Raw genomic sequence first — 25286 nt, 5'->3', positions numbered from 1 at the left:
TAATAATTAAAAAAAATTTAATTCAGGCAGATGTTCACTTACAAGTATAAAACAATACATACAAGAAGCGGGGATGCCATCTCGTTAGCCCTGCTGCCACTCCAGTGCTACCGAGGTGTGACGCTGAGAATCCACCGGTAAGGGTCCGGAGAGATGGGATTATCTCCAATCGGGAAATGTATGTGCACGCGTCAACATGTACGCACATCGACATATGTGTAAATGTGGGGGTGTGGCAAGCATTCGCCCCTTCGTTTGGTAATAAAAAGCAGATGGGCGGAATGAGAGCAGGGCATAGGAGAAATGCAGAACAGCCAGCATCTCCACAGTGTCCAAGAGCAGTCCGGAGGCTCAGAATGACTCGTCGTGGCCAAGCGAGAGGTCTCGTTTAGGAGTGGAGGCACGTGACGAGCTCTTGTCGATGCTCTCGGAGCCCGAGCTCGGGTGCTGCTGCTCGGAGGCGGCGCTGGACGTCACTGTCGAGGAGGACGTGGAGGATGAACGCGTCTTCTCTTTAAAGTCTGTTATGATTACCGTCACATTCCCCACCGTGATGGCCAGCTGCTGGGCCGTGCTCCTGTCCACGTTCTTCAATTTGGGTCTGCTGAAGAAAAAAAAACAAGCAGTGTTATTCGGGAGTTACTACAGGGTACAAATGCATAAAAAAAAACAAACAAACAAACAAACACAGATATATGGTAAAAACTTAGGCATGTATAGTTAAGAGATACAGAGTGCACCCCTCACATTTCAGCAACCACTTCAGTATACTTCTCAATGGACAATACTAAAGAAATGAAACTTGAGTATATTTGAGTGTAGTCAATGTGCAGCTTGTATAACAGTATAGATTTACTGTCCTCTGAAAATAACTCAACATACAGCCATTAATGTCTAAATAGCTGGCAACAAAACTACCCTAAGTGGTAACGGCTGTCCGTTGTTCGACTACGCAAAGCCACATGTCCTATTCATCATGTTCATGTTTTTTGTCTGCTTGACAGGACCATACAAATTAGTGCATCTTGTTTTAGAGCAGTTACAACTTGGTGCTTTGAGTACAATTCTCTCATTCTGACCTGTTCAACTTTGCATCTCATGGCAAAGAACTCTGAGGATTTTTAGAATTGCTCTCCACAAAGATGGCTGAGGCTATAAGATGATCAGTAACACCCTGAAACTGAGTTAAACTACAGTGGACAGGGTCATACAGAGGTTTTCCAAGACGGGTTCCACTCGGAACAGGCATCGCAAGGGTCCATCAAAGGAGTTAGATGTGAAGAAGGTGCTGTGAGTCAGGTGCAGGATCTGGCTTCAAAAAACAGATGCATAAATGCTGCCCGCATTACTTTAAAGGTTGCAGAAGCAGGAGGTCCGCTTGTCTGTACTCAGACCATACGCTCACACTGCAACAAGTCGGTTTTCATGGCCGTCTTTCCCAGAAGGAAGCCTCTACTGAAGCTAGCTCACAGGAAAGCCAGTAAACAAGAGCATCAATTACTGGAACCATGGCCTGTGGTCTGATTTGAGCCAAACATATGTAGTGACACCATGGTGAAGAGAACCAAGGAAACTGTGGCTTTCTTACAGTCAAGCCTGGTGGTAAAGGCATCATGGTCTGTGGCTGCACGCTGGTACTGGGGATCTGCGGTTTATTGAGGGAAACATGGATTCCAACAGTGAAGGTGTTGAAGTGGATTGTCTCCAGACCTGAACCCTAATGAGCACCTGTGGAACATCTTTAGACGGACGCCATGTGTCAAACATCCAGCAGCTCCATGATGTCATTATGAAGGATTGGAGAAAGAGGATCCCAGCAACAACCTGTGCAGCTCTGGTGAATACCATGCCCAGGAGGATTAAGGCAGTGCTAGATAACAGTGGTGATCACACAGAACATTGACAGTTTTCACAAGTTCACTTAGGGTGCGCAGTGACTTTTGAGAGATATTGTATGTGGTCACAAAGATTAAAGCCTCAACTGTGAGCATTAAAAGTATTTAGACGGTCTGGTATACTTGGCTCTATGGCATGCGCTCTGTGACTAACATGACTGATTGTGAACATTTTTATGAACCACTGAGCTCATTGTGACCCGAGTTCTAGGGCTACATAGGACAGCTAAATGAAGGAATGACCCAGTTTATATGATGACAACTGCTCTGGAACACAGACCCTTGGACAGCATGTAACTGGCAGCTTATGAAGCCTTTTCTGAGCCAAGCATAGATCCTCCATTCTCCTCAGCCCAAGGTGGCGGCAGGAAGCGTTAACTGTTGAACTTCAGATCGGTAGGTTGTGAGGTTAAATCCCAGCATCGCCAAGCTGATGGAGCTGGGCCTTGAGCAAGGTTCATAACCCTCAACATGTCAGTTGTATAAATTGAGATAATTGCTCTGAACAAGGGCGTCTGCCAGATGCAATAAATGTACGAGCCAAAAGTAGGATTTTCCACCTTTATTAATCGAAACTACCGATCCATAATGAAGTGCTTTTTTTTTTTTTAGTGAGCAGGTCTCAATATATAAAATAGACCCCCAATCCTCTGTAGATCTCTATCCATTTTCCTCAAAACAAATGGGTAAAGGATTAATGACAATTCTGTGTTAGACACTGCGATATCCGATTGCATCGTCCTATCGGCCGGGCCTAGACAGATCAGTGGGAAAACAGCCAGCAGAGTGTGTGTGGGAGTGAAACCTTGCACTGCTCATTTGAGCGCAGCCCACGACTAACACGCTCATTCAGAGAAGAGAAGGAGAAAGAACAGGGTGGAAGCGAGGGGGGTTGTCTGCATTTGTGAATCAGAGCAGCTCTTACATTGAGATGCACTGTGGCTGTCTGCCAGCTTTGTTCAGTGACAGAATGACTAACAGTAGCTATTCAGGTTGAGGGAAGGCATCTCAAACTGCAGTTATTAATACACTACTATCTCTTTTTTAAAATGGGGTGGCATTAAACATTCTAATAAGACATGAAACGTTGTCTCTCTTAGGACAGCTTTAATACATACAATAAAACAATACTAAAAAATTAATTAAAAAAACCGAGGCACCTTGAGATGTGAGAGTTTTTAGTCTTGGTGGTTGATTTCCCAGACTGTATACTGTTTCTTTCACTTGGTGGGCTTTGATGGTTGTCCATCTTGGGCCTGCAAAGAGATGACAAGTAGCAGTAAATATGCACTCATGATCATTTGTGTTAATGCACTTGGCAGCACTGGCCAAACAATGTGCCCTACCTGGTCTTTTTGCTGGGTTTCTTGGGGAGGGAAACAGTGATTTCTTTCTCTCTGTCCTTCTTCTCTTTGTCAGCATGGTCGTTCTCGATCTTTTCCTTGGCTGGGAGCTCACCATCAGGCAGGTTTCGCTCTGGTCGCTCGCCATCGGCTTTCTCCTTCTCAAGTCTCTCTGGCTTTTCCTTCTTTTCTTTCTTCGCAGGGGGAGGGGTGGCATACTGCTGTGCCACCTGCTGAGCCACCAGCTGGGAGTTTATCCTGGGCTTCCTGTTGGGCCATTCAGAGTTCACAAAGTGTGTGTTAAAAAAGGATCGTGCTCAAGGCATCAGAACTACCACTGAACTGACAATATAGTTTAACCACAATACATAACGTCATACCAACTGCCTGTATTTTGCTGGGCATCATGCATGTCCCAGTTGTGGAGGCTAGGCACTGATATCAGTATTAAAAAAAAAAAAAAAAAAAAAAAGATACATTGTACCAAAGGCGAGTATGACGAAATCAATAATGCATCATAAATGTGTAGTAAAGCTCACACATGATATAATTTGAAAAAATATATGAAAGTATTTATCGGCCATAAACACAGTAAACAAACATACTTGATGTCAACAGTCTGCTACAATGACTCAGGACTACATGTTGCATTTGAGTACCCATCACTGCACACCAAAACAAAGTTTAACTGTAATAAACGGGCATTTGGTGCCACCCAGATGAGGATGAGGTTCCCCTCTAGAGTCTTGTCTCAAGGGTTCTTCCTTACGCCACCTCAGGGTTTTTTTTCCCCCTTACCATAGCTCAAAGTAAAATACACAATATATACACTCACAGGGCATTTAATGAGAATTAATCTATTAATTGCTGGTATGGCCTCACTTTGCTCCAAAATAAATGCTCAAACCCTTAGTGGTGTGGAGTCCATGCAGTGTTGAAAATAATCCTTCTGGTCCATGTTGACATGATTAAAATTATACAGTTTCCGCATATTTTTCAGGTCCACTTTCTTCTTCTAACACACTTTCCATTACTTTGCACTTGTACCCCAGGTACCTGAACTCCTTCACCTTCTCCACCTCCCTGCACCCGCACCACTCCACTGCCCTCCCTCTCATTCACACACATGTACTCTGTCTAACTCCTACTGACTTTCATTCCCCTTCTCTCAAGCGCATACATCCACCTCTCCAGGCTTTTCTCAACCTGCTCCCTACTCTCACCACAAATAACAATATAATCTGGAAACAGTCCGTCAACCCGTCCATCACCACTGCAAACAGGAAAGGGCTCAGAGCCGAACCTTGATTCAGTCCAACCTCCACCTTAAACCAGTCTTACGTTCCTACTGCACACTTCACTGATGTCACGCTGTCCTCATACATGTCCTGCACCACCCTTACATGCTTCTCTGACACACCTGACTTCCTCATACAATACCACAACTCCTCTTTCGGCACCCTGTCGTATGCTTTCTCTAAATCTACAATCACACAATGCAACTCCTTCTGATCTTCTCCATACTTCCGAATCAAGAATCACAAAGCAAATAATGCATCTGTGGTGCTCTTTCTCAGCATGAAACTATTCTGTTGCTCACAGATGGTCAACTCTTTTCTCAGCCTGGCTTCCACTACTCTTTCCCATAACTTCATGGTGTGACTGATCCACTTAATTCCCCTGTAGTTACTGCAGGTCTGCACATCTCCCTTATTTCTTAAAGATCAGTACCAGCACACTCCTTCTCCATTCCTCAGGCATCTTCTCACCTTCCAAAATCTTGTTGAACAATCTGGATAAAAACTTCACCTTCCACCTACACCTACACCTTCTACCACTTCATCTAACTCAATCCAGAATCCTTCTCCTCCATCTCACAGCCCACTTGTGGAGCATAAGCACAGATGACGGGTGCATACAAGCAGCAACAATACTCAGGCTATGGCATTCAAGCAATAATTGACTGAGATTACCAGGTCCAAACTTTGCCAAGAAGACATTCCACACAGCATTGTACCACCTAAACCAGTCTGGACTCTTCTTACAAGGCTGATTAGGTTAGCTGATTGAATGAACTCTGTCAGCTCAGTTTGACGTTTCATGATTAACTTCTCATGTTAACCAGTTTCTGGCAGCAGAACCAAATCATTAGATGTTTTCTTTATTACACTATTCTAAATAAACTCTAGAGACTTTGAGGAGATCAGCATTTACAGAAACACAAACCAGTTATATTAAAAAAGAAAAGCACGCACACATGATAAACGATTGGCTGATAAGTGCATGCATGAACATGTAGGTGTCCAGGTGCTCGTAATACAGTGCTCTGTGAGTGTGTTCACATTTAGGAATAATCTAAAGGTGCTGAAACGTAGGATTAATCATTAAACCTGAAATATGATTAAAAGTTAACATTTTATGAGCACTAGCCATTGCCAAAGGGGTGGGGGAATACCGTCAAAAAATTGGCGGTCATTATAACAACACTGCAGTATTGCCAAAAAACACAAAAATCATCTTCCTTGAGTGCAAGTTGTGTAAACTCTGCTCTCCATTTTGTATGTGCTACTGTGTGGGGGGAAAAAAAAAAACAGCAATACAGTAAGCAAATAAATAAATAAATAAATAAATAAAAAGAACATACAAACACTTTGCAAAATCGGTGACATTGCGTTCTCAATGATCATAAAGAAATAACAATAAGAGAGTGAAGTTTGTTTCACTGCTATGCAAGTGGAAGAAAAAAAAATAAAACAATCACTTGGGGCATAAAAACAATTGACAGATAGGGGTCAAGTGTTCAGAGAAATTGTGTGACTGTAAATATCGCTTGAAAAACTGTTCTGCCCGGTAAGTGCGAGAGATTGATGGTGTGAAAGTGCACCCCGATCTTAAGTGCTCACCTTATAAGATGTGGCGCCATGATTTCATTTAGGCTTCACACACAGAATCGTAATCACTGTGTGGAAATAGGGGTATCTCTTGCACGGTCTCATGCTATGTGATATCAAGCTCATTACCAGGTCACAATAAGCAGGCAAAAAAACAACACAACAACAATTCACAAAAATGCAGCTAAACCATTTTACAGTGGTGCACATAATATTCCTTTTTTTTTTTTCCCCCTCATATGGACACGCAGAAATCCACAGAGAAGTTGATTTTTGTGTCTCCGGTGGGCTCAGGCTTCCTATTATTAAGGTCCGTGCTATACTATGTTCCAGCTGTGCGTGCTCGTTACAAGCCTAATCCCATTACTCCACTCTTTTAACAAATGAGTGTGGGGATCACAGGTGTAGAACAATGACTGGCACTAATCTAATTATGGCCTGGGGGTTGGAAGAGGACTACAAGGTGCTTCGCAATCTGGCTTGCCAGTACGTGAGACCACAGGTGGACAGATCTGATTACAAGGACGCCTTGTTGTATAATGACATAGTGAAAGCCTTGTGGCTATTACCTTTTTTTTTTTTTTTTTTGCACATACATACTTCTCACTCCTACATAAACCCACAAAGAGACCAGATAGCAGCAGCGTGCTGCAGGCTCTCTCTCTTCCCTGTGCACGGTTGAGTTAATTAAAAGCCATAGGGCTGTGGTTGAGATCTGATGCAGAACTGTGCACAGCTCAGGCCAGCTCGTACTCCTCGAGTATAATGGCAGACATCTGGCAGCAGCTGGGGGTAACAAAGCAACCAGACTAAACCTAGGCGGAAATAGGGGGAAGAGAGCCGAAGAGCCCACGAGCACTGTTAATGTTGTCTAAACATTTTGACACGGCAACCTGCCTTCGTTATCTTCCATCTGCTAATTTGTTGAAGGCCATCGTTTTGAAATCATTTAGCAGTTTACAGATCAAAGAGGGAAAACAAGCTGTGTCCTGTTCAGGGCTGCACATGTCTTATTTTGTTATTCAAATAGAATATCTGAATCAAATAAAACAGCTCACGAATATTCATTTTGATTAATCTAATTAACGAAAAGGAATTTTAGGTCTCCAGCCAATTACATTCAATAACATGTAATAAACAAACTTATTAACAGCAGCCTGTACAATTTTAAGTCTTTTGCCTCTAGAACATTTCGTTCGTAAATGATTTGAAATGACTTTTACAGCTCAAGTGAAGCAGAAGTGAAGTGCGAAACTTAACAGTCACGATAAACAGCAGTTTCCGAGTGCGAGCTAGCACGTACTTATTTACTTTGACAACTTCAGCCAAAACAAACAAAAAACAAACAAACAAAAAAAAAGCTTGTCCACCTTGCACCACTCCACCTTTGCACAGCACATGGTTTACCGAAAAGGTAATTCTATTATGAATTTTATGAAGATTATTTTTGTAATAAATTTAACAGTTGGATTTTGTGCATATTTGCTGCAGCACTGTTTGTAAATAATGTTACATTGTGAAAAACCTGCTGCAAAAAAAAAGGTTCTTGTTGCTGCATGTGCACTTTACTGCGTTTGACACTGACGGTGGTTAAAAAAAAAAAAGTTGTGTCAATTTTCTGCTTTTTATGTTTGTTTTTCAGAACAGAGGAGGAGAACATTCCTTGTTGCTGATATAAACATTCTTATTGATCGGCCTCATCAACAGTGATGCAACAGACAACACCAGAAGAAAACAGCTGCCCGTCAGAGTGAAAGTGGCTGCATAAAGAAGCATAGATATCTATGTTTGCCCTCATGACAGACGGGTTGCAGGGTTCTCTCCCACAGGGACTGGCCAATCAGAAGACAATCAATCTCCTCATAATAGGGAATCATGTCAAAGGGACCAGCGCAACATCATAATCAATACCACCTCTGTGAGCAATCCAGTGGAGTCTGAGCTATGGGAATTACACAACTGCTGGGAAAAACGCCAGCCACTATTTAAAAAAAAAAAAAAGGGGCGGGGGGATGGGCGCGATGGCTAGAGTGCTGAAATATCTGTAGGAGGTATGCCAGTATTCCCATAAAAAAGAAAACAATTATACACCCAAAAACATTGAAAATTATTTAAAATATTTTTATCATAATAATTTCCTCATAAAAACGTATTGATTGAATGTAATTGGCGTAAAAGTAAAGTCCAAGTAATTAAAAAAAAATTAATTAAAAAAAGGTGTTTCCAAGCACACTGTACACCAGAACAGGAAAAACGTGAGCAGAAAGGTTAAGCAGTAAGTGGCATAATTCAGTCTAACCACTACAGTAGAGCCTAGAGGTATTTGCTCTGATCCAGCTGAGGGATTTGTCAGAAGTGTGCACTGAGGCCTTGCTAAATGCCTGCTCAGCCGAGTCTACTACTAACGGGCATCCAATACCGCTTCCCACCTGAGGTTATGCTGGGAGCAGTGCTGGAGGTGGACAGGGCTGTGATTGATTTGCTCAAACCCGTCCTGCCGCTCAGGTTCTGCTGCCAGGCGGCGAGATTTGTATCACGCGTAGATCAGAGCAGCAGAAATAGGCCAGGCGGTTAAGCCGTGATTCAGTGCCAGCTGTAATTCAGCCATGAATGCTCGCCGGCATGTCAGGACCACTGTTAAACCTGCCACAACAAGGCAAAAACCACACAATGCATTATTTACAGGCCAGCACATGACCAACAGCGCAGAAATGCTCTCTTTAATAAACAAGACATCACCTCTTCATCGAGCTGATCGAATCACCAAATGCAAACAACTTCTTGAATCAGATCCGTGAATGTCATCCGGTACTGCAAACTGCACTCCCCATGAAGCAGTTGAGAATAATAGCGGGTGGCGACTAAACACCCATCAATTTGAGAGATTGGGCGACTGCTCAACCGGTGTAGAAGTATGCCAGAAGTGAATGCCAACCTCTAGACAGGCTGGTAGCACAGACAGCTTGCTATTCACCACCGTCTTAGACAGTGATTGAGAGTTCCTACTCCCATCCCCCCTTCACTCCTCAGTGAAGTGGGCCAGATGCTATCAAACAACCGTCATTGACACACTATACTCAAAGTCCAGGCTTACAGACAGCAAGCAACAAGGAGGTTACACAAAGCTCAATCAGGAGCATGTAAATATACAAAATCTGGTCTTCATATTATGCAATCACTTACTGCAGCAGGAAGCAAGTTCTTGCCTGGTCAATGTCAACATTCACCTTTTGAATAAATCTCTCACACACTCTGGGGACTGTTTATTTATACTGAGCTTAAGGTGACAGTGGAGTGCCAGGTTGAGCCTGAGATAAATGAAATACATTACTTCCAATAGGGTGGCGAAAGAAGAGTACTTGAGTGAAGAGAGGCTGTAGAGAAGTCCTCAATTAAAACAGCTCTTCAAATGCAAGTGAAGTGCAGAGGCACAGGATTGCCGGCAGTAGCCTCTTGGCCCGCAGTGGTCTATAGTGTACAGAGGTGCACATGGTAGACATGTCAAAGCTGAAAAATAACCACACCGACAGTAGCGCAGGCCTGCCCGAAAAGAATGTAAATACCTGTGCTGGAATGGGCAGCGGTAACCAAAGCTCTATCTACTACTTCTATTTCTCCCTGCAGAGCGAATGTGTTTTGCACACCATAAGGATTCCATTATTCAACCTCATGGGCAGAAATCTCCTGGATGCTCAGTGAGAGAAAGAGAAAAATAATGAGTGAGTAAGAGAAAGAGAGAGAGAGAGAAAAATAATGGCTTTGCATACCATTCCCTCCACAGTGAAGCTGAAGATGTTTTGCTATTCTGCCCTGTTCACATTTCCAAAAAAAACCCCTCTTAGAAAAAAGGTCTTAGGAACATGTTGGGGAAAATCCCAAGCCGAAACCTTGTCTCCATTAGAGCATCTTTACATCACTGCCATGGCAGACAACATTCATATGCAGTCATCAGCAGAACAGTTAGCAAGCGAGCCTGATCCTCCAGTGCAGACATATTAAGCCCTCAGCAGAGGGGGATGATGGCACCGCTGGTTTTCTTGAGTGTTAAACAAGCTCTGGGATTCAGCTCCCATAAGCCATTCCACTAAACGATTAGTGGCACGGCGCCTGTTCGCTGAAGCCGAGATGGAGTACGCAAACCCTCAGAGAACACCTGGGTTCCAGAGACTGGACTGAAGACATCAAACGCGCACCTCCCCCTTGTCTCTGACGCATTCTCATTCTCCTTTTCGAGAATCGTTTAGAAGACTGCCAATGCAGACTGGATGAAGGACAGACCGACAAATCATAAAAGTAAAAAAAAAAAAAAAAAGCAGAAAAAAGAAACACAGACAAGCAGTTCCTCAGACTTGTGTGAAACCCAAGATGGGTTGCCCAGGTACACAGACGACCACATTTTATTTCACTCCAAAAGACAAAAAAACAAAAAAATGATATATTCGTCCACTCTAAGAAATCTGCCTTATTTCCAACTTGGCAGCACAGTGTCTGTCTGGGAAAGGGGGAGGGGGAGAACAAGTGCAGAGAAGAGAGGAGGAGGGGCAGAAAGACAGCAACACGGATTGAGAGAAGAAGCAGTTCCCTGGTAATGCGCAGATGTGAATTAGCTGGCGAGTTTACAGAATATAGCAAACTGTACTGCATTCGTTTTTTGACAGTGCTGCACCACTGGCTGGTGTTCGGCGTTCGTATCATTTGCGCTTTAAAGCATGAGAAATGCCAATATAGACTTAAGTGGCTGTTTTATTTTTTCCTTTTCCAATGGTTTGCATCTATTGAGTGTATAAGGCGCCTTAGTCTCCATTCAAACACTTAATGAAATCACACGCTGCATTTCAAGGAGCAAAATGTGACCAATAGATAATTCAAATCAATAGCAATTACCTGTTGCCAGTGATATGCCACGTCACTTTAAATGCTCTTTAGACTCCGACTGTTTATATCCGAGCTGCTCTCGAATGAGCGGCGAGCAGAAGCTTAGCACGAGCTGAAAACGCTTAGAAATCGAACTGCAAATTTCTCTCTAAATGCTTTGCATCAGTTGTTCTCCACCTTGCGCTTGTGCATCGGCTCATATGCATCAAGATGCACGCATATTCTAACATGTATTCTGCCACGTAGATCGTTTCATGCTTGGGAGGCCTAGATGATCTCTGTCTATGCAGAGAGAACACCAGAAGTCGAATGCATTTTAATAAAGTTGAAGGAATTTGAAATGTAACGAGAGGCAAAATGTATAAATTTCTTTTTAATGCGTATGAAGATACAATTGCCAGGACTAAATCAGTTGTAACTCATAAGTAACCTAAAGGACTCACTGTAGGGGTGCAACAGTGAGGCACAACACGTCAGTTTAACACGGTGCAAACAGCGAGAGAGAAAATGAGCGACACAGAGCGCAGCACAGGGAGACAACACCGCATAGCTCGACAGACACAGCATAAGAAGGACACACACACACAAACAAACACACTGCGACTGAGAGCAACAAAGAGAAACAGCGCATGACATTCCCAAAAATAACCCAAAAAAATATATACTAAATCCTGTAAAAACATAAATGTTAACAAAAAGAGAGAGAGAGAGAGAGAGAGAGAGAGAGAGAGAGAGAGAGAGAGAAACAAAGGGAGTAGTATGGTGAATGTTACATTGTGATAAGGACGGTAGGACATTTGTTAAGCTGCACAAAAAAAACAAACAAAAAAAAAAAACCCTAAGCTGTGGCTGGTGAATCACCATGATGGTCAGTTGTGGAGATTTACATGTCATGCACTCCGCCTGTTTCCAATGGCAACAAAATGCCAAGCGAGAAAACTGTGCCACCCAGTTACTATTACTATAATATAAAAAAACAAAAAATACAAACAAAGTGGAGCTCAATGATGACATTGAAGGATTTATTCTGACGATTTTCCCTACGTGGTTAAAAGCAGACATTTAAAAGGGTCTTATCTAATAAAGAAAGCAGTACGTATACGTATGAACTTTGGTAGTTTGCTAAGCAAATAAACGCGTAATTATTTATTATACTCGTTTCTTTTGAAAAACTAAATAGTATAAACAATTCCCTGATTCACATCCTGATGTGGTTAAGCTAGGCTAGACTAGCGCAGTGTAAAACCCCATAGCAAATCCAAGCCCAAGGCTGCGTCGTATATTAGACCAACCTGAAACGCAAATGTATTGGATTCAACACCAAGTTACTAAACAAAGTATCTGTGAATAAGTGTGTGTGTGTGTGTGTGTGTGTGTGTGTGTGTGTGTGTGTGTGTGTGTGTGTGTGTGTGTGTGTGTGAGTGCACATGATACAGTAAATTATTTTACTGTCGCTCATTCAATTCATCTGCAGCTTGGGTTGGTTGAATCTAGTGTTTAGAAAAGACATTTTCGGATAGTACGGTTTCCCCGGTTCTGTCCGAGTGAATGCGATTTATCTGCTTAACAAGTTCTGCAACATTTCACGAAACATATAGTGAGAATAATCCAAAAGGTAGCCGACTGCTCATGGGAGTATGGGAAATTCATCCAATAAACACACTTCACAGATAAACAAAAGCAAATGAAGCATTTTCCATTCAGAACAGCTGCCAAGGGGACTGGACACAATGCGAGAAATCGACACGATGAGACGTGGGTAGAGCTCAGTCCTCGGTATAGGTGAGCTGATGCAGGTGTCCGTCTCGAGTGTTGCTGCCGTAATGACCGGTTGTAGCGATCAAACCGAATCAAAACCAAAATACGTTCAACATCCGAATCATTTCCAGCCCCTCATGGTCCATGACAAGAAACACTCCAGACGAGGATTGTATTTCTAAAATACGGCCAGAAAAACTACTAGAATCTAAGAGTTAAAACAGAGAGAGGGGGAGCATGATGAAGCTTGTGCCAAGTAAGTCAATGCTTCACTGACTGTAAGTGCTCTGTCTCCAGAGGCAGAAAGCTGACTCCATCATCTGTCCATAATAGAGGGTTTCCTCCCCCGGACGACCTTTCGTGCCACATGCTGCCTGCCTTCTTTGAGACTGACAGATAGGTGGTGTGGCAGTGCTAAACGCTTCTTAGCTTTGTCAGTCTGCAGGAGCAAATCACGTTCTTTTTGACGTGTGCTGCACGCCTGCACCGTCTCCGCGCCTTTTTCCTTACGCTATTGGCTAGGGCCAATGACTGCGTTGTACACTTGTCTCTCCTACTCCCAATCTTGTGCAAACAGAACCTGGTCTGAATTAGTTTAAGTAGGCTCTGGGCAATACGACATGCTGCTAAGCGGAGACAACATTTCACGGGATATTTTATGTCTAGACCAGAGCGGTCTGCAAAACTAATGAGGAGAAATGCAATAAAACGGCTCTTCGTGTTTCGAGGCTCAAACAGGAAAAAAGGGAAAAAAGGGAAAAAAAAGAGAAAAAGCGATTACACTCGGACAAGGCTTTCGCGAGTTGCGCTTAAGAATGTCAAAACAGGCTGCGCTGGGATATTTCTTCTTTTTTCGATAGATAATCACAGACTGCACAGACAAACAGTTTAGAAAAAGACAGGAGGGATAAAACCAAATAATCTCTGTAAATTATCAGACTGGGAACGTTTAATACTACAGTGTGTCGATAAAATAGTAAGTGTCAGCATTTCAAGGATAAGAAGCATGTGCATTCGCCACTAAAGAGCCCGTATCGGACGTTGTTTTTGTATTTTAGCCGTCTTGCTTATGAAAAGAAGCACACCATGCTCCTGCCTGCAACATGTGAAGGAAACTCATCTAATGGCATCTGTTCAGCCGTGTGTTAGAGCCAGAGCCAAATACTGAGGACCACATTGAAATGGTATTTATTGTTCCGACAAAGCGGAGTTGAAATGCTTGTTGCTTGAGCACGGAGAACCTGGTGTAAGGTGAAAGGGTGCCACGTCAGCGTTTCGGTGAGGCCGAAGAAACAGCGAATCCAAAATAGACCTTTATTGTCTCAATAAATCAAAACGGTGGGCCGAGTGCTACTTTAACAATATCGAGCCTTTATTTAAAAACCGAGGAGAATCTGCGTTTCCATTATACGAGTCCTTTAAGAGTATTAGCGGCAAAACACAAAAAGATGTCAGCGTGTAATAAGACAATACTGCTAATCCTCTTACTGGTGACACCACACAAGGATTATAGCCTGAAGCGAGTGTACTGAGCAGTTGTTTTATCGCACGCGGCGCTCCAGCAGGAACGCGTTCGGGGGGGCGTGGTGGGGTGGGGGGTGTTGTGTCAGGGTTGTGCATTAATGACGACCAGAAATTACACCGAGTGCAAATCAATCCAGCAGTTTCATGGGTCAGGATTTGTTATGGACGTCATTCCCATACACCTGCAAGCAAAAAGCCAAAACAAACAGCTTAGCCGACAGTAAATATTGAAGTGTCGGGCAAGAACTGAACGCGCTCTGTTGTACTGCATCTCGAACAAATTCGTGAAACACTTCAAAAAGACCATGCCTGCACATATTAGCGTGCATGGCTGGTCTGTAAACACAAATCATGAGTGACTGGAAAAAAAAAAATGCATTGGTGTTAAACTGGCCAGTTCAAATTACTCTGTCTTGAAGGAAACTGAGTGGCAACCTCGAGCGTAAAACTATTGCTTGTGCGTGGTTACACTTCTATGATTTAACCTTGATCACTGCATGTTGTGGTTTCGGATAAACACCCAGCCCCTGCTCCACTGGATGACTGAAGTGCTGTGGCGGTGGTGCATGTGGGAATAAACGTAAGGGGAACGAGAGCGAAAAAAGAAAGAGAGAGGGGGAGAGAAAGAGAGGGCAAGCCCGGCACTTCCCTTCGCTGCGTAATGATGTGCTCCATTCTGCCTTCCCTCTGGGAGCCTCTCGACTGAGTGAGCACATCCCTGCACCGCCGTCCATCAAACTGCCGCTCCCCTCACTCTCACAGCATGGTCCAGCTCACTCAGTCACTCGCTCCACACTCTCTCTCCCTCTCCTTTTTCTCCTTGTCCCTCTCCCTTCCCCTCTCCCTCTCCCCCGTGCCGTGTCATCTGGTTCGCTCTCAATGTTCCGATTCACAGGGCAGTTTAGAGAGTGCGTTGTGACTCCAACTCACTTGCTGGGTTCCTTAGCCAACAATTTCTCCCACTGCTGATCTCGAGTTTCTCACACACACACACACACACACACACACACACACACACACACACACACAACGAAAACCCACACTCAAGACTCCCACCTGTGCTGACGAGCAAAGCGTATGTTAAAGCTGCATGTTTACGCGGAAAAAGCTGCTGTAAAGACCCGAAAACTTTTTTTAATCTCTTTTTTTTTTTTTAAACCTTTTGGTCCAGTGCAGTGTGAGGTTTAGGGAAAAAACAAATGAATAAAATAAAACACCCAAAAGACTGAAGACTTAATTTTCCCCTTAAACAAACCGTAACTCTATAGTGATTTCCGTGTTCCAATGTACCTTAATATTGCTTCCAAGTTGCTAGCGGGCAACTACGTTTCTCTCTGTTTTCATATTTAAAGCCTGATTTCAAATCCATGGAAGTTGTTTAACCTCAGACATGGTACCAGAGTACGTTTCTTTTCTTTTTTTTTTTTTATCTCTAAAGCACAGTCAACTCCAAATTCCCTGTCACAGGCCAATTCTAGTGCTCTGCACCCAGGCCAAACCTTTATCCTTCCACTGCTTTTTTCTCCTTTTTCTTCCATTATGTACAAAATTGTGCAGAAACTACCACCACAGCCAAAGTCACATGATAAACATCTTGTGTCTATTTTTGTAAGGAAACAGGCGCACTTCGGCAGGGATCTCTCCAGGTGAAAGACTGTTGTAGTGTGTGAGCGGAGTGTGTGAGCGAAGCCTGTGATCGCTCATGCAACGTGTGCATAGCGTTGCACTGACAAAACAACAGACCGTCGTCTGAAGAAAAAAAAAAAGACGTGCGCGTACTGTAGGCTGTAAAGTTCTCGCACTTTTGCGCAAATCTTCACATCTCATTACAAATTTAATCCCCCCAATTACCGCATCGGGACAGACTAATGCTGCAGGGGATGAGGAGCACAGACACAAAAAAAGAGCAGTACAAACCGCTCCTATAGCTCCATTACGCACAACATGAACTGAACTGACGGTGAGGAAAATCCATGGATTATAAACATCACTCTTCAATTATTTTATACAGACCCACTAAGCGAACACACACACACACACACACACACACACACACACACACACACACACACACACACCAATCTGTGCCCGTCACCTTAACGCTGGCATGAGCAGGTAGCACAATAGTAGCGCGCTCCATCCGGAATTAAGTGCTTAAAGCCTCAATTTGCCATCAAATTATGAACGGACTCAACACTTTAACTGAGCGGGCGGCAACAAACGCAGACGCTATTAAACACTTATATAAATATTCCAATCTGTTGGCCCACATTTGTGGGTCGCCCACAAATGGCAATTTCAGACTTATGTTTGATTGCGTGCTGTAGCTTCACACTCTTCCAAGACTGATAGTAGCCAAATGACCTGTTCGAAAAGTGTGTGTGTGTGTGTGTGTGTGGCAGCTTAAAATGAGAAACTGAAAAAGAGCCTATTGGCTTGTAAACCAATGTGGAGCGTTTGTTGTGACGAACTGACAGCGCTACCTAGATAAAAGGTCACGCCTCTACGGATTATTAGTCAAATTTGCATCAATCATTTATCACCGGGAGGCTGACCTTCAGCTTAAACAAGAATGTACAAGGTCTTCAGGGAGGAGACGGTGAAACAGAATGTAACCTTAGAACGACTAACTGCGAGACTTCAAACGCTCCCCTCGAGCACGAAACAAACATAAAAACTTCTAAATGCGCCGAGTGGCACGGGCCAGCTAGCAGGAATCTGGAGGGGAAGGAGAAGTAAATGTACACCTACACTGAAGATCAAGGTAACACAAAGCCTGCCTGGCACTTCCCCTCCGATCCCACACATCAATCAACTTTAGAAAGTCCTAATGGGCACTTCCGGAAACCTGCGAGAGACTGATATGTGCACGGGGACACAGCCAGCATGAAAGCCGATACAGAAACTAAGTGTCACATTCTGCAGCGCTGCTCTCGAGCTTTTCACTGCAAGGCTAGAACGTGGTGGTTTGGGGGGTGGGGGGTCTTCTGAGGTTGGTGCACAGGAAAACAAACTCTGCAGCGGCAACACGTGCAAATGGACAGCTGATTTTTATTTTGCTTTGCTTTTTCAGGGCTGCCCAGTGTTTTTTCCCCCGCTTTGTGGTGAACATTTTACTCAACACTTCTGCACAGCACAATTCCCATTACGTAATGCAGTGTCTTTACCGCTATACGCAGTCAGACTTTAAACTCTGTATCGCTTCCGTTTTATTGTGTTTGAGTCACACCTTTAACACATCGATATAGCACTAGACACTATAATATACACAGAGCAACAGTTCTTCTCTGTCAGCAGCAGCAAATCTATTCTGGTACTAAACAGATAAATGCACTTCATGTACGCATATGCTTTTGGTTCTCTTCTCCGATTTTGCGCTGCATGTATAAAAGCACTAAACTTCAAAACACAAACATTTGGTTAGGATTTAGGATTCTGTTCCTGCTTGTTCGGAGGAGTCCAGGACAATCAAAAGTCTCTGATCGACTGGGTTATAGCCTCACACACCCCACTTATGATCATACAAGCTGTCAGGAGATTAGAAACGGTTGCACAAGTCGATGTGGAAGTAGAGAAATTACTTAATGAGCGAGGAAATCGATCACATAAGGAGACTGAGTAGTGGCACAAGATAAATGAGTGATTAGTTTTTTTTATTAACTTTATTCACAAACTGCAAATCCAGAACATAATCTAGTGTACTTCTGGCTCCATTAATGACTTTTCTCATTTTGTAAACGCTATATTCATGTGACTTATTCCTTCTTTCAAAGGTCATCAGAGTAGATGATCCCGAGTCAGGATCTCTGACCCGAGTGACCCTGGATGACCTTGGCTAATGTTAACACAGGGTGAGGCTTTTTGATGTGCAGTGGCCTCGATATCACTTAAGAACGCTGTGCGGCCTGCTGCAGAAGAAATGGCCATGCTATTACCGCTTGAGATTTTACACAGCCTTTTTATTCGGTTTAATCCATCTCATTTTATTCCGAGGTTCAATTAAAAAAAAAAAAAAAAAAGTTCAGCATTAAAGGTCACCCAAATGTTTAGCAAATCTGCTCAGACATACTCGAAAAGAAAAAAAACCCATCAAATAAACTGAAAATGTGCTGCGGAAAGCCTACAATCGTTTCTGAGTGCTGTCTACAGCCGTCATTAACCGCTGTGATCATCTCTGTACGATAGTCTGGAACACGGCCAGGCGAGAAAACTGCAAATCAATACACCTGCATTGAACATTAAGAAAAACATCAAAAAAAATAAAATAAAATGTAGGCCAACTAAACATCCAGACCTCGTTCAGATTTCTGCCAAGAAACGCACAATATCCAAATGCACGCCCATCAGTCGAGGGCTGGCAGACTTCTTTTGAACTCAACGCCATCAAAAGGTGAAATAATCGGCAAATGAAAAGTGTTCGAGCCACACAAAGGCCCATTCAGGGAGGAAAACCTAGATAAAAGGCGAGCAGGGTAGAAGATAAATCGCCAACGAGCACAAGTGCATGTCATTTTGCTGCGCGCGCAAGCCGTGCTCCCTGCAACGCTGCTGGAACACATCAAAACGAGCACAAGGTGGCTAATTAGTGCTCATTAAAACGAGAGCCAGTTTTCTTACATCGGCAAACAATCGCGTCCATCAAAGGTTAACGTCTCCGATCAAACGCTGCTGCGTTTCTCTTCTCTAGAACATTTCAGGGTTTGTATTCTCCAGGATGACAGGTGCTTGGCAGTTGCTGGTGAGAGACAGGTCGGTGTTTTTTTTTTTTGTGTGCGTTTTTGACGTGCGCGGTTTTTACATCCTTCCATTACCATAAATCCCACTCATCTACTTCCTGCAAATCGTTGTTTTCATTACACTTTGTTCGACTTTGGAAGGAAGATGTTATTTGTTATCGACACTTACGTCGCAGGATATCTGTATTCCCCTTCTACAAGTTGTACATGCACATAAACTTTCCCCTGAATGTCAGTTCCGCACCGAGCCTAAAAACCACAGATGAAAAGGTTAGAGGCATGGGGATTCCTGACCTGCGGCGCACATTACTCATAGCTGTAGACACCACATCAGTCAGCTGATGAGAAGTGTTGGCGGCTTTACACACACGCACCGTAAACACCGCGACAAACTAACCGACGTGTTATTCGGCGTGTAAGAACAACGAAATGGCCGGGTTACGTGCAAAACAAACATCTCCTGTCGCCCTGTAGTCTCAAAACAATATACAAAAATTCAATAAAATCAAGCCTTGTTTTTAGTCCTTTAGCAGCAATTTAGGAAAACCTTCACAGCCACGGATTAAAACGTCAACCGCCATCAGAGTACTCTGCTTCAAGTTAATAACAAATACAGGCAGGTTTCGCACTTGTGCGTCACAGAGGACTTGTACCAGTGAAGCACTTCATCATCGCTGACAAATATGCATCACTTACTGGAGAGGAAACGACTGCGAACCACAAGATTTCCTAACGGTTAATAGACTCCTCAACAGCAGCATTCAAGCAGACGATGGTATTTATGTCGCACCAATTTCCTCGCCTTGCTTTCTACTTGTCGGTGAGGCAAGAAAAGCAATCGAATAATCATCACCTGACAACCCGAACGCCTTACACAGGCCATACTCTGGAATAACGAGCATCCGCATACATGGTACCTCCAGCCATCACCCAAAGTTGTACGCACCAAAGTTACCAATTGTGGACTGAAGAAATGCCGACTTTGTCTTCCTCGGACTTTCGCAGCTGGATTGCGTGTAAAGATGGTGATTGCGTGTTCTCCTTTTGCCAGGAGATTTCGAATTCCTCTGGCACATGGGAAGATGTGCAACTTTACACCGTGCACTTGGTGAAGAAGGAATCTACATTGTTGAGTGCATTAAAAAGAAAAAAGGAGCATCGCTCATTGCGGATGAAGTTGATGTGCAACAGCAGAAGGATTGCATTAGAGAGAGAGTGTGTGTGAGAGAGAGAGAGAGAGAGAGAGAGAGAGAGAGTGTGTGTGAGAGAGAAGGGGGAATGAGTGAGTGTGAGAGAGAGAGAGAGAGAGAGAGAGAGAGAGAGAGAGAGAGAGAGAGGTGGGAATAAAAAGCCCTACCTTGTGGATGTGCCCTTCCGTACATCGCAGATGCTGCATTTAAACGCTTCCGCGCTGTTCCTGAACGTACACACGCTACAGTCCCAGTATCCGTCATCAGCCGCCGGCTTGGCTTGTCTTTTCGGCCTGGGGGGGGGACACACACAAAAAAAAAAAAAAAAAAAGCCTTTCAATAAAACTGTCAACTTCACTCGCCTTTACATGACCTGCGAGCAAATCAGCACGAAAAGCGCGATCGTTAACCGAGTCAGACAAGTCACCAGATCCGAGAAGTGACAAACGTCAAACTCGACACTGGTTGAAATCCTGACTAGCGTGCTAACTAGCGCAGTTGGTTGGGTTTTCTTTTTTCTCTCCTCCAGTGAAGCAAAACCACTCACACCGACTAACACACACACACACACACACACACAGTCCGAGCAGACTCTAGCGTTAGCGCACGAGCAGGCTATAACCGTCTCAAGGGTTAAACCGAACGTCAAAAAATAGTGCCTTTTCTCCCACCGCGACCAAAATTTCGAGCCACCTCAAAGTGGCAGTTAAACATGTTGTGTTCCGCTAAGGCCCCGGTATATCCTCCTGTAAATCTCCCTTTGTCTGTGAGTGACTAGCTGCTAGAGTCAGAAGGGGTAGAGGAGAGAGGAGAAGAGGAGAAGAGAGGAGAGGAGAAGAGAAGAGAAGAGAGGAGAAGCCGCCATAGTTGCACTGTTCTCACTCTAGCACACGAGCCGAGGGGGAGAAAAAAAAAAGGCTGAAACACTCCTCAGGGGGGAAAAACAGCGTCTGAATAACGAGAGTCCGTCTGAAGAAGAAAAAACCCGTCCACGGAAACGCAGGAACACACACAGGGACGTCCAGAAAGGCTTTTCTTACCTGGTCGGGCTCTTTTTGTCGCCCATGATAGGGGAGACGTCTCTGGAAAAGAATAGAGTTTTCTTTCTCTTCCTGGGGAGAAAAAAAAAGGAACGTTTCGGGAATGGAGAAGAAGAATAGTGAGGAGGATCCTGAGAGCTCGAAGCGCCGCTAGCGCAGGCAGGCAGAGTCGCGTTCACGGACGGGCGCGAGGCAAAGCGAGTGCAGACCGCGTGACTCCGCGCCGGCCAATCAGCGCCGGCCTTCGCTTTAAAGTCTCGCTAGGAAATCGAAAATAGATCCAAAGCAGTACCGCCGCTCTCTCAACACAAGTTCCCGATAGCTCCACCGCTGAGTAAAGTCAGCCTCAACACTTACCCCGTCGGGTGTTTTTTGGGCTTCTATTACTCACTGTTCAAGCACATCTGAAAGCCGAGTTAAGCCTAGTAATGCAACCGATCCAGCTGATCAAGGTTTCAGGGTGAAGAACATCGAAATACTAGAGCAAGGTGTGGCTTCAGGGTTGGGAATCAGAAGCAGCTGCTTAGGAGCACACTTAGATCCTGGGAGGTTTTACCAGTGAACCAACACACACACACACACACACACACACACACACAGCATGGTCAGCCACTTACCTGGTCAGGGTTGAAGGGGATCTTAGGAACATAAGGAGCAATGAGACACCAGGTCATCCCAGGACACCAGGAACACACATTTACATCCAAGTTTATTTGAGGGGGAAAAAGTGGGATGAAAGTCTGTAGCTTGAGCTCTGGATTTAAACATCGTTTCTCCAACTTGAAGGAGATCTCAGGACCACTGGAGGCGATGAGGGAAGGGATCCTCATTGAGACACTAGGTCATCCCAGGACACCAGTTGAGTGAAAGTCCAGCCAAAATGTATGTTTTCATTAACTGAGATGAACACCTGTAGCCCGGGTTCAGGATGGAAACACGGTTCCCCTATTCTCCTTCTCCAATGTATACTTGGAGCGTCTGGAATTGCAGCTTGAAAAGACTGATTATGAAGGTTTTGAACATTTCTAAATTCTCACGGTATTCCCAGATGATGAAGCTGCAGATAATGAACAATTCGCTGATGGATTGTATTGAATGTGTGAATTGTGTACATGGTGATATGTGCCTAGGTCTAAAGAGTTACTTGTTGATTCAAACACAGAGAAAGGCAGCATGGGGGCAAGAGCATACGACTCGGATGCCGGAGACAAGAGCCGCTCTGTCATTGTGTCCATCCTTTCTCTCTGACAAGAGGATGTACCACTGGGTCATTGTCATTCGATTTGTGCTTGTCTCTGTCAGGCCTTGTAAGTGAGAAATGAAACGCTCTCTGATGCACAAACTGCCCGTCATGTCATTTATCTCCAGCTCACAAAGGCACATACATGAGATAAGTGAGCTAGGTGATAAATACAAACAGGCTAGATCACCTTTCACTTGCCGTAGACGAACCGTTGGAGTTACAGTAAATAACACTGCTGATTAGTTAAGTGAAATTTCTGACTGTAAAGTACCTACAGATAAATCTTCCTGCCTTTCAAAAATATGATACATGTGGGCGGAGGGCAAATTTGAAGCAATGATTCAAATGATTCTGGCAATCAAACACCGAAAGAGCACAAAAAAGAAATCAAGACGACTTCTTCCCACATCAAACCCAGACTCTGCCTTTGTTCTTCATCACTTGATCAAACATGAAACTCAATATGTACAGAACCTGCTGACTAGGACCATGTGCCATATGAAAATCTTTTTTTTTTAATATTTTTTTTACTTTGAATCACTTTCATTTCAAATATGAAAGTATGACCATTTAATAGAGCCGCAAAACATCTGTAGAGAAATGTTCATTTGTACCCGCATTGAGGAAGTGGAGGGGGAAATTCTCTTACGCGGTATTAGGTTAGAAATCTTGAGAGCAGATGATGCAAAATGATGAGATCCAAATGTATTAGACGACTATTTAAACGAGGTTTATAACAGATTTAAATAGGAGGAAATATGTCACATCGGATGATAAGCGTAAATATTCTTCAGCTAAATGTTTACATATGTTTCTAGTATGCAAGATGCAGAAAATGAAGAAAGTCTTGTGTTTGTCTTTTCTCATCCCCCTGGGGGAGGGGGTTGTTTTCCCAGGAGAAAGCCCAGGGGAGCCATTGACATGTTGAATAAGCGAATGTGTGGTTCAAAAGAAGAAAAGACAAGGACTTTTCATCTTTTTGTATCTTGTATTCATTCAGCTTTGAGAAGAAATCTCGATATTTAGTTAAATCTCAATTTAAATGGCCACACCTGTACCTGATATATCAATTGTTTTGGATTGTGCTGCAATTACATGCTTATAAATGTTCATGGTACAAGGCACCGGTCCAAATCTATTGAACGATAATGAATATTTCCTGAAATGATCCCAAATTGTTGCCATAAATTTAATTGTAATGTTCTATAAATATATCTGGCCAAATGTTTGTGGTCACCTGACCATAATACCAATATGTGGGCCTTCTTAAGTTATTACAGAAAAGCTGGAAACATCTGGAAACCTGGAACTTGTATAGCATATCTTTGCATGATATGGCTGTACAATTTGGCTTGACTACAGCTAAAAAAATCAACCATGTTCCAGCATGACAATGCTCCTGCACACAATACAAGCTCCAGGAAGACATGGTTTGTCAAGGATAGAGCAGAAGAATTTAAATGGCCTTCACAGAGCCCTGACCCGAAGCCCTCACTAAATGAACTAGAGCACTGACAGCAGACCAACATCAGTGCCTGACCTTGCGGCTGAATGTCACAAATCCCCACAGCACTCAAAAAATCCTTCCCAGGAGAGTGGAGGTTATTATAACAGCAAACAGGAAGGAGGGAGGGGGATGAATGGGATAGTCAAAAAGCCCATAATTAGTATGATGGTCTGGTGTCTATAAACTTTTGGCCTGGTCGTGTAATCACAGGAAGCATGCTTGTAGAGCTAACAGCAGCTGCGCCAAATGAATTGTGTTCATTAAACACAGCATCAACCTTGATCGATAAATTGCCTAATTTCACATCTTGTTGCCTTCACATTTGCATTTCCCGGTCCGTGAAGTTGAAACAGGGCAGTTCACATAAAACAGATACAGTACGTGTGTCTACTGTGTGTGTTTTTAGCCTGTTTCCTGGGGTGGCCACTAAACTTAAAGTCATCAATCACTCTCTATGATATATACTCGATATTGGAACAGGGATTTACTATTAATACTGAAGATAATAATCGATTCAATCAGATTGCACTTGTGACAAATATAACAGGACTGTAGTGTATACAGGTAATAGATTTTAAATATAATGATGTAACAAAGAAATCAAACAATTCTAATTTGCTTATTTAAAGCTATAATAAACCTGGAGCATTGTCCCCCATTTCTTTGTTGTTTTCACCAGGTTTCTATAAAAATACAAAATGCTGATTAATGCAGATATAATCACTGGAAAGATAAGTAAATTGTGTTTTGATCAGATGAGACCAAAGTCAAATTGGTTAATTAGGAAAACATTTTGACGTTGGGGGATTAAAAAAGAGAGGACAAAGTATAAGAGAGAAACCCCCATATACAGTGAATCATAGATGATTATATCAATGGCTCAATTAGTCCAGGGGCTCTCGGGAAGATTAAAAGCACTTGTTTACTGTAAAAATGTGTAAAACATTATACCAAATAATGTAATGACAATACAATGCATCACACAACTACATTTTAGGGGAAAAGGGTCTTCCTGCTATTAACTGTGCACCCACAGGAAGTATCTTGTTAGTGTTTAAAATTGATACCATAACAGAGGAAAAGACCTGCTTTGCAGACAGTCTTATATGCCGTGGGCCTCTCAGTGACATGTAGCTCGGTTTCTTTTTCCTCTCACGCTCACTTATATAGCTTTTTAAAACGCCAACTATTTATTTGCATTATTTATTCATTCGGAGATGAGTTTATCAGAAGGAACATCTGTTTTGTTTTATGTAGGTGGTGTTGTGCTGGAGGAAGACGGAA

At 43.3% G+C, this 25286-nt stretch overlaps 1 protein-coding gene across 2 annotated transcripts; it reads right to left on the bottom strand.

Annotated features, from left to right (window-relative positions):
• rybpb (RING1 and YY1 binding protein b) lies at positions 1-21667 on the bottom strand. Of its 2 annotated transcripts, none has more exons than XM_046859699.1 (5): positions 21253-21667; positions 20380-20505; positions 3242-3505; positions 3056-3151; positions 1-601 (listed from the first exon to the last, which is right to left on the bottom strand). In XM_046859699.1, exons 1-5 carry the CDS (start codon positions 21276-21278, stop codon positions 352-354), a joined length of 762 nt encoding a protein of 253 aa, XP_046715655.1. In that variant the 5' UTR covers positions 21279-21667; the 3' UTR covers positions 1-351. The 2 variants fall into 2 exon arrangements, with proteins under 2 accessions (XP_046715655.1, XP_046715648.1); XM_046859692.1 differs by having other exon boundaries at positions 1-604; positions 21253-21662.
• Between the last annotated feature and the right edge of the window lie 3619 nt (positions 21668-25286).

The sequence above is a fragment of the Silurus meridionalis genome, chromosome 1 (genome assembly GCF_014805685.1).
Source record: "Silurus meridionalis isolate SWU-2019-XX chromosome 1, ASM1480568v1, whole genome shotgun sequence".
Lineage (NCBI taxonomy): Eukaryota > Metazoa > Chordata > Actinopteri > Siluriformes > Siluridae > Silurus > Silurus meridionalis.
Note: the sequence above shows the minus strand (reverse complement) of the source record. Positions and strands in the feature narration are given on the sequence as shown.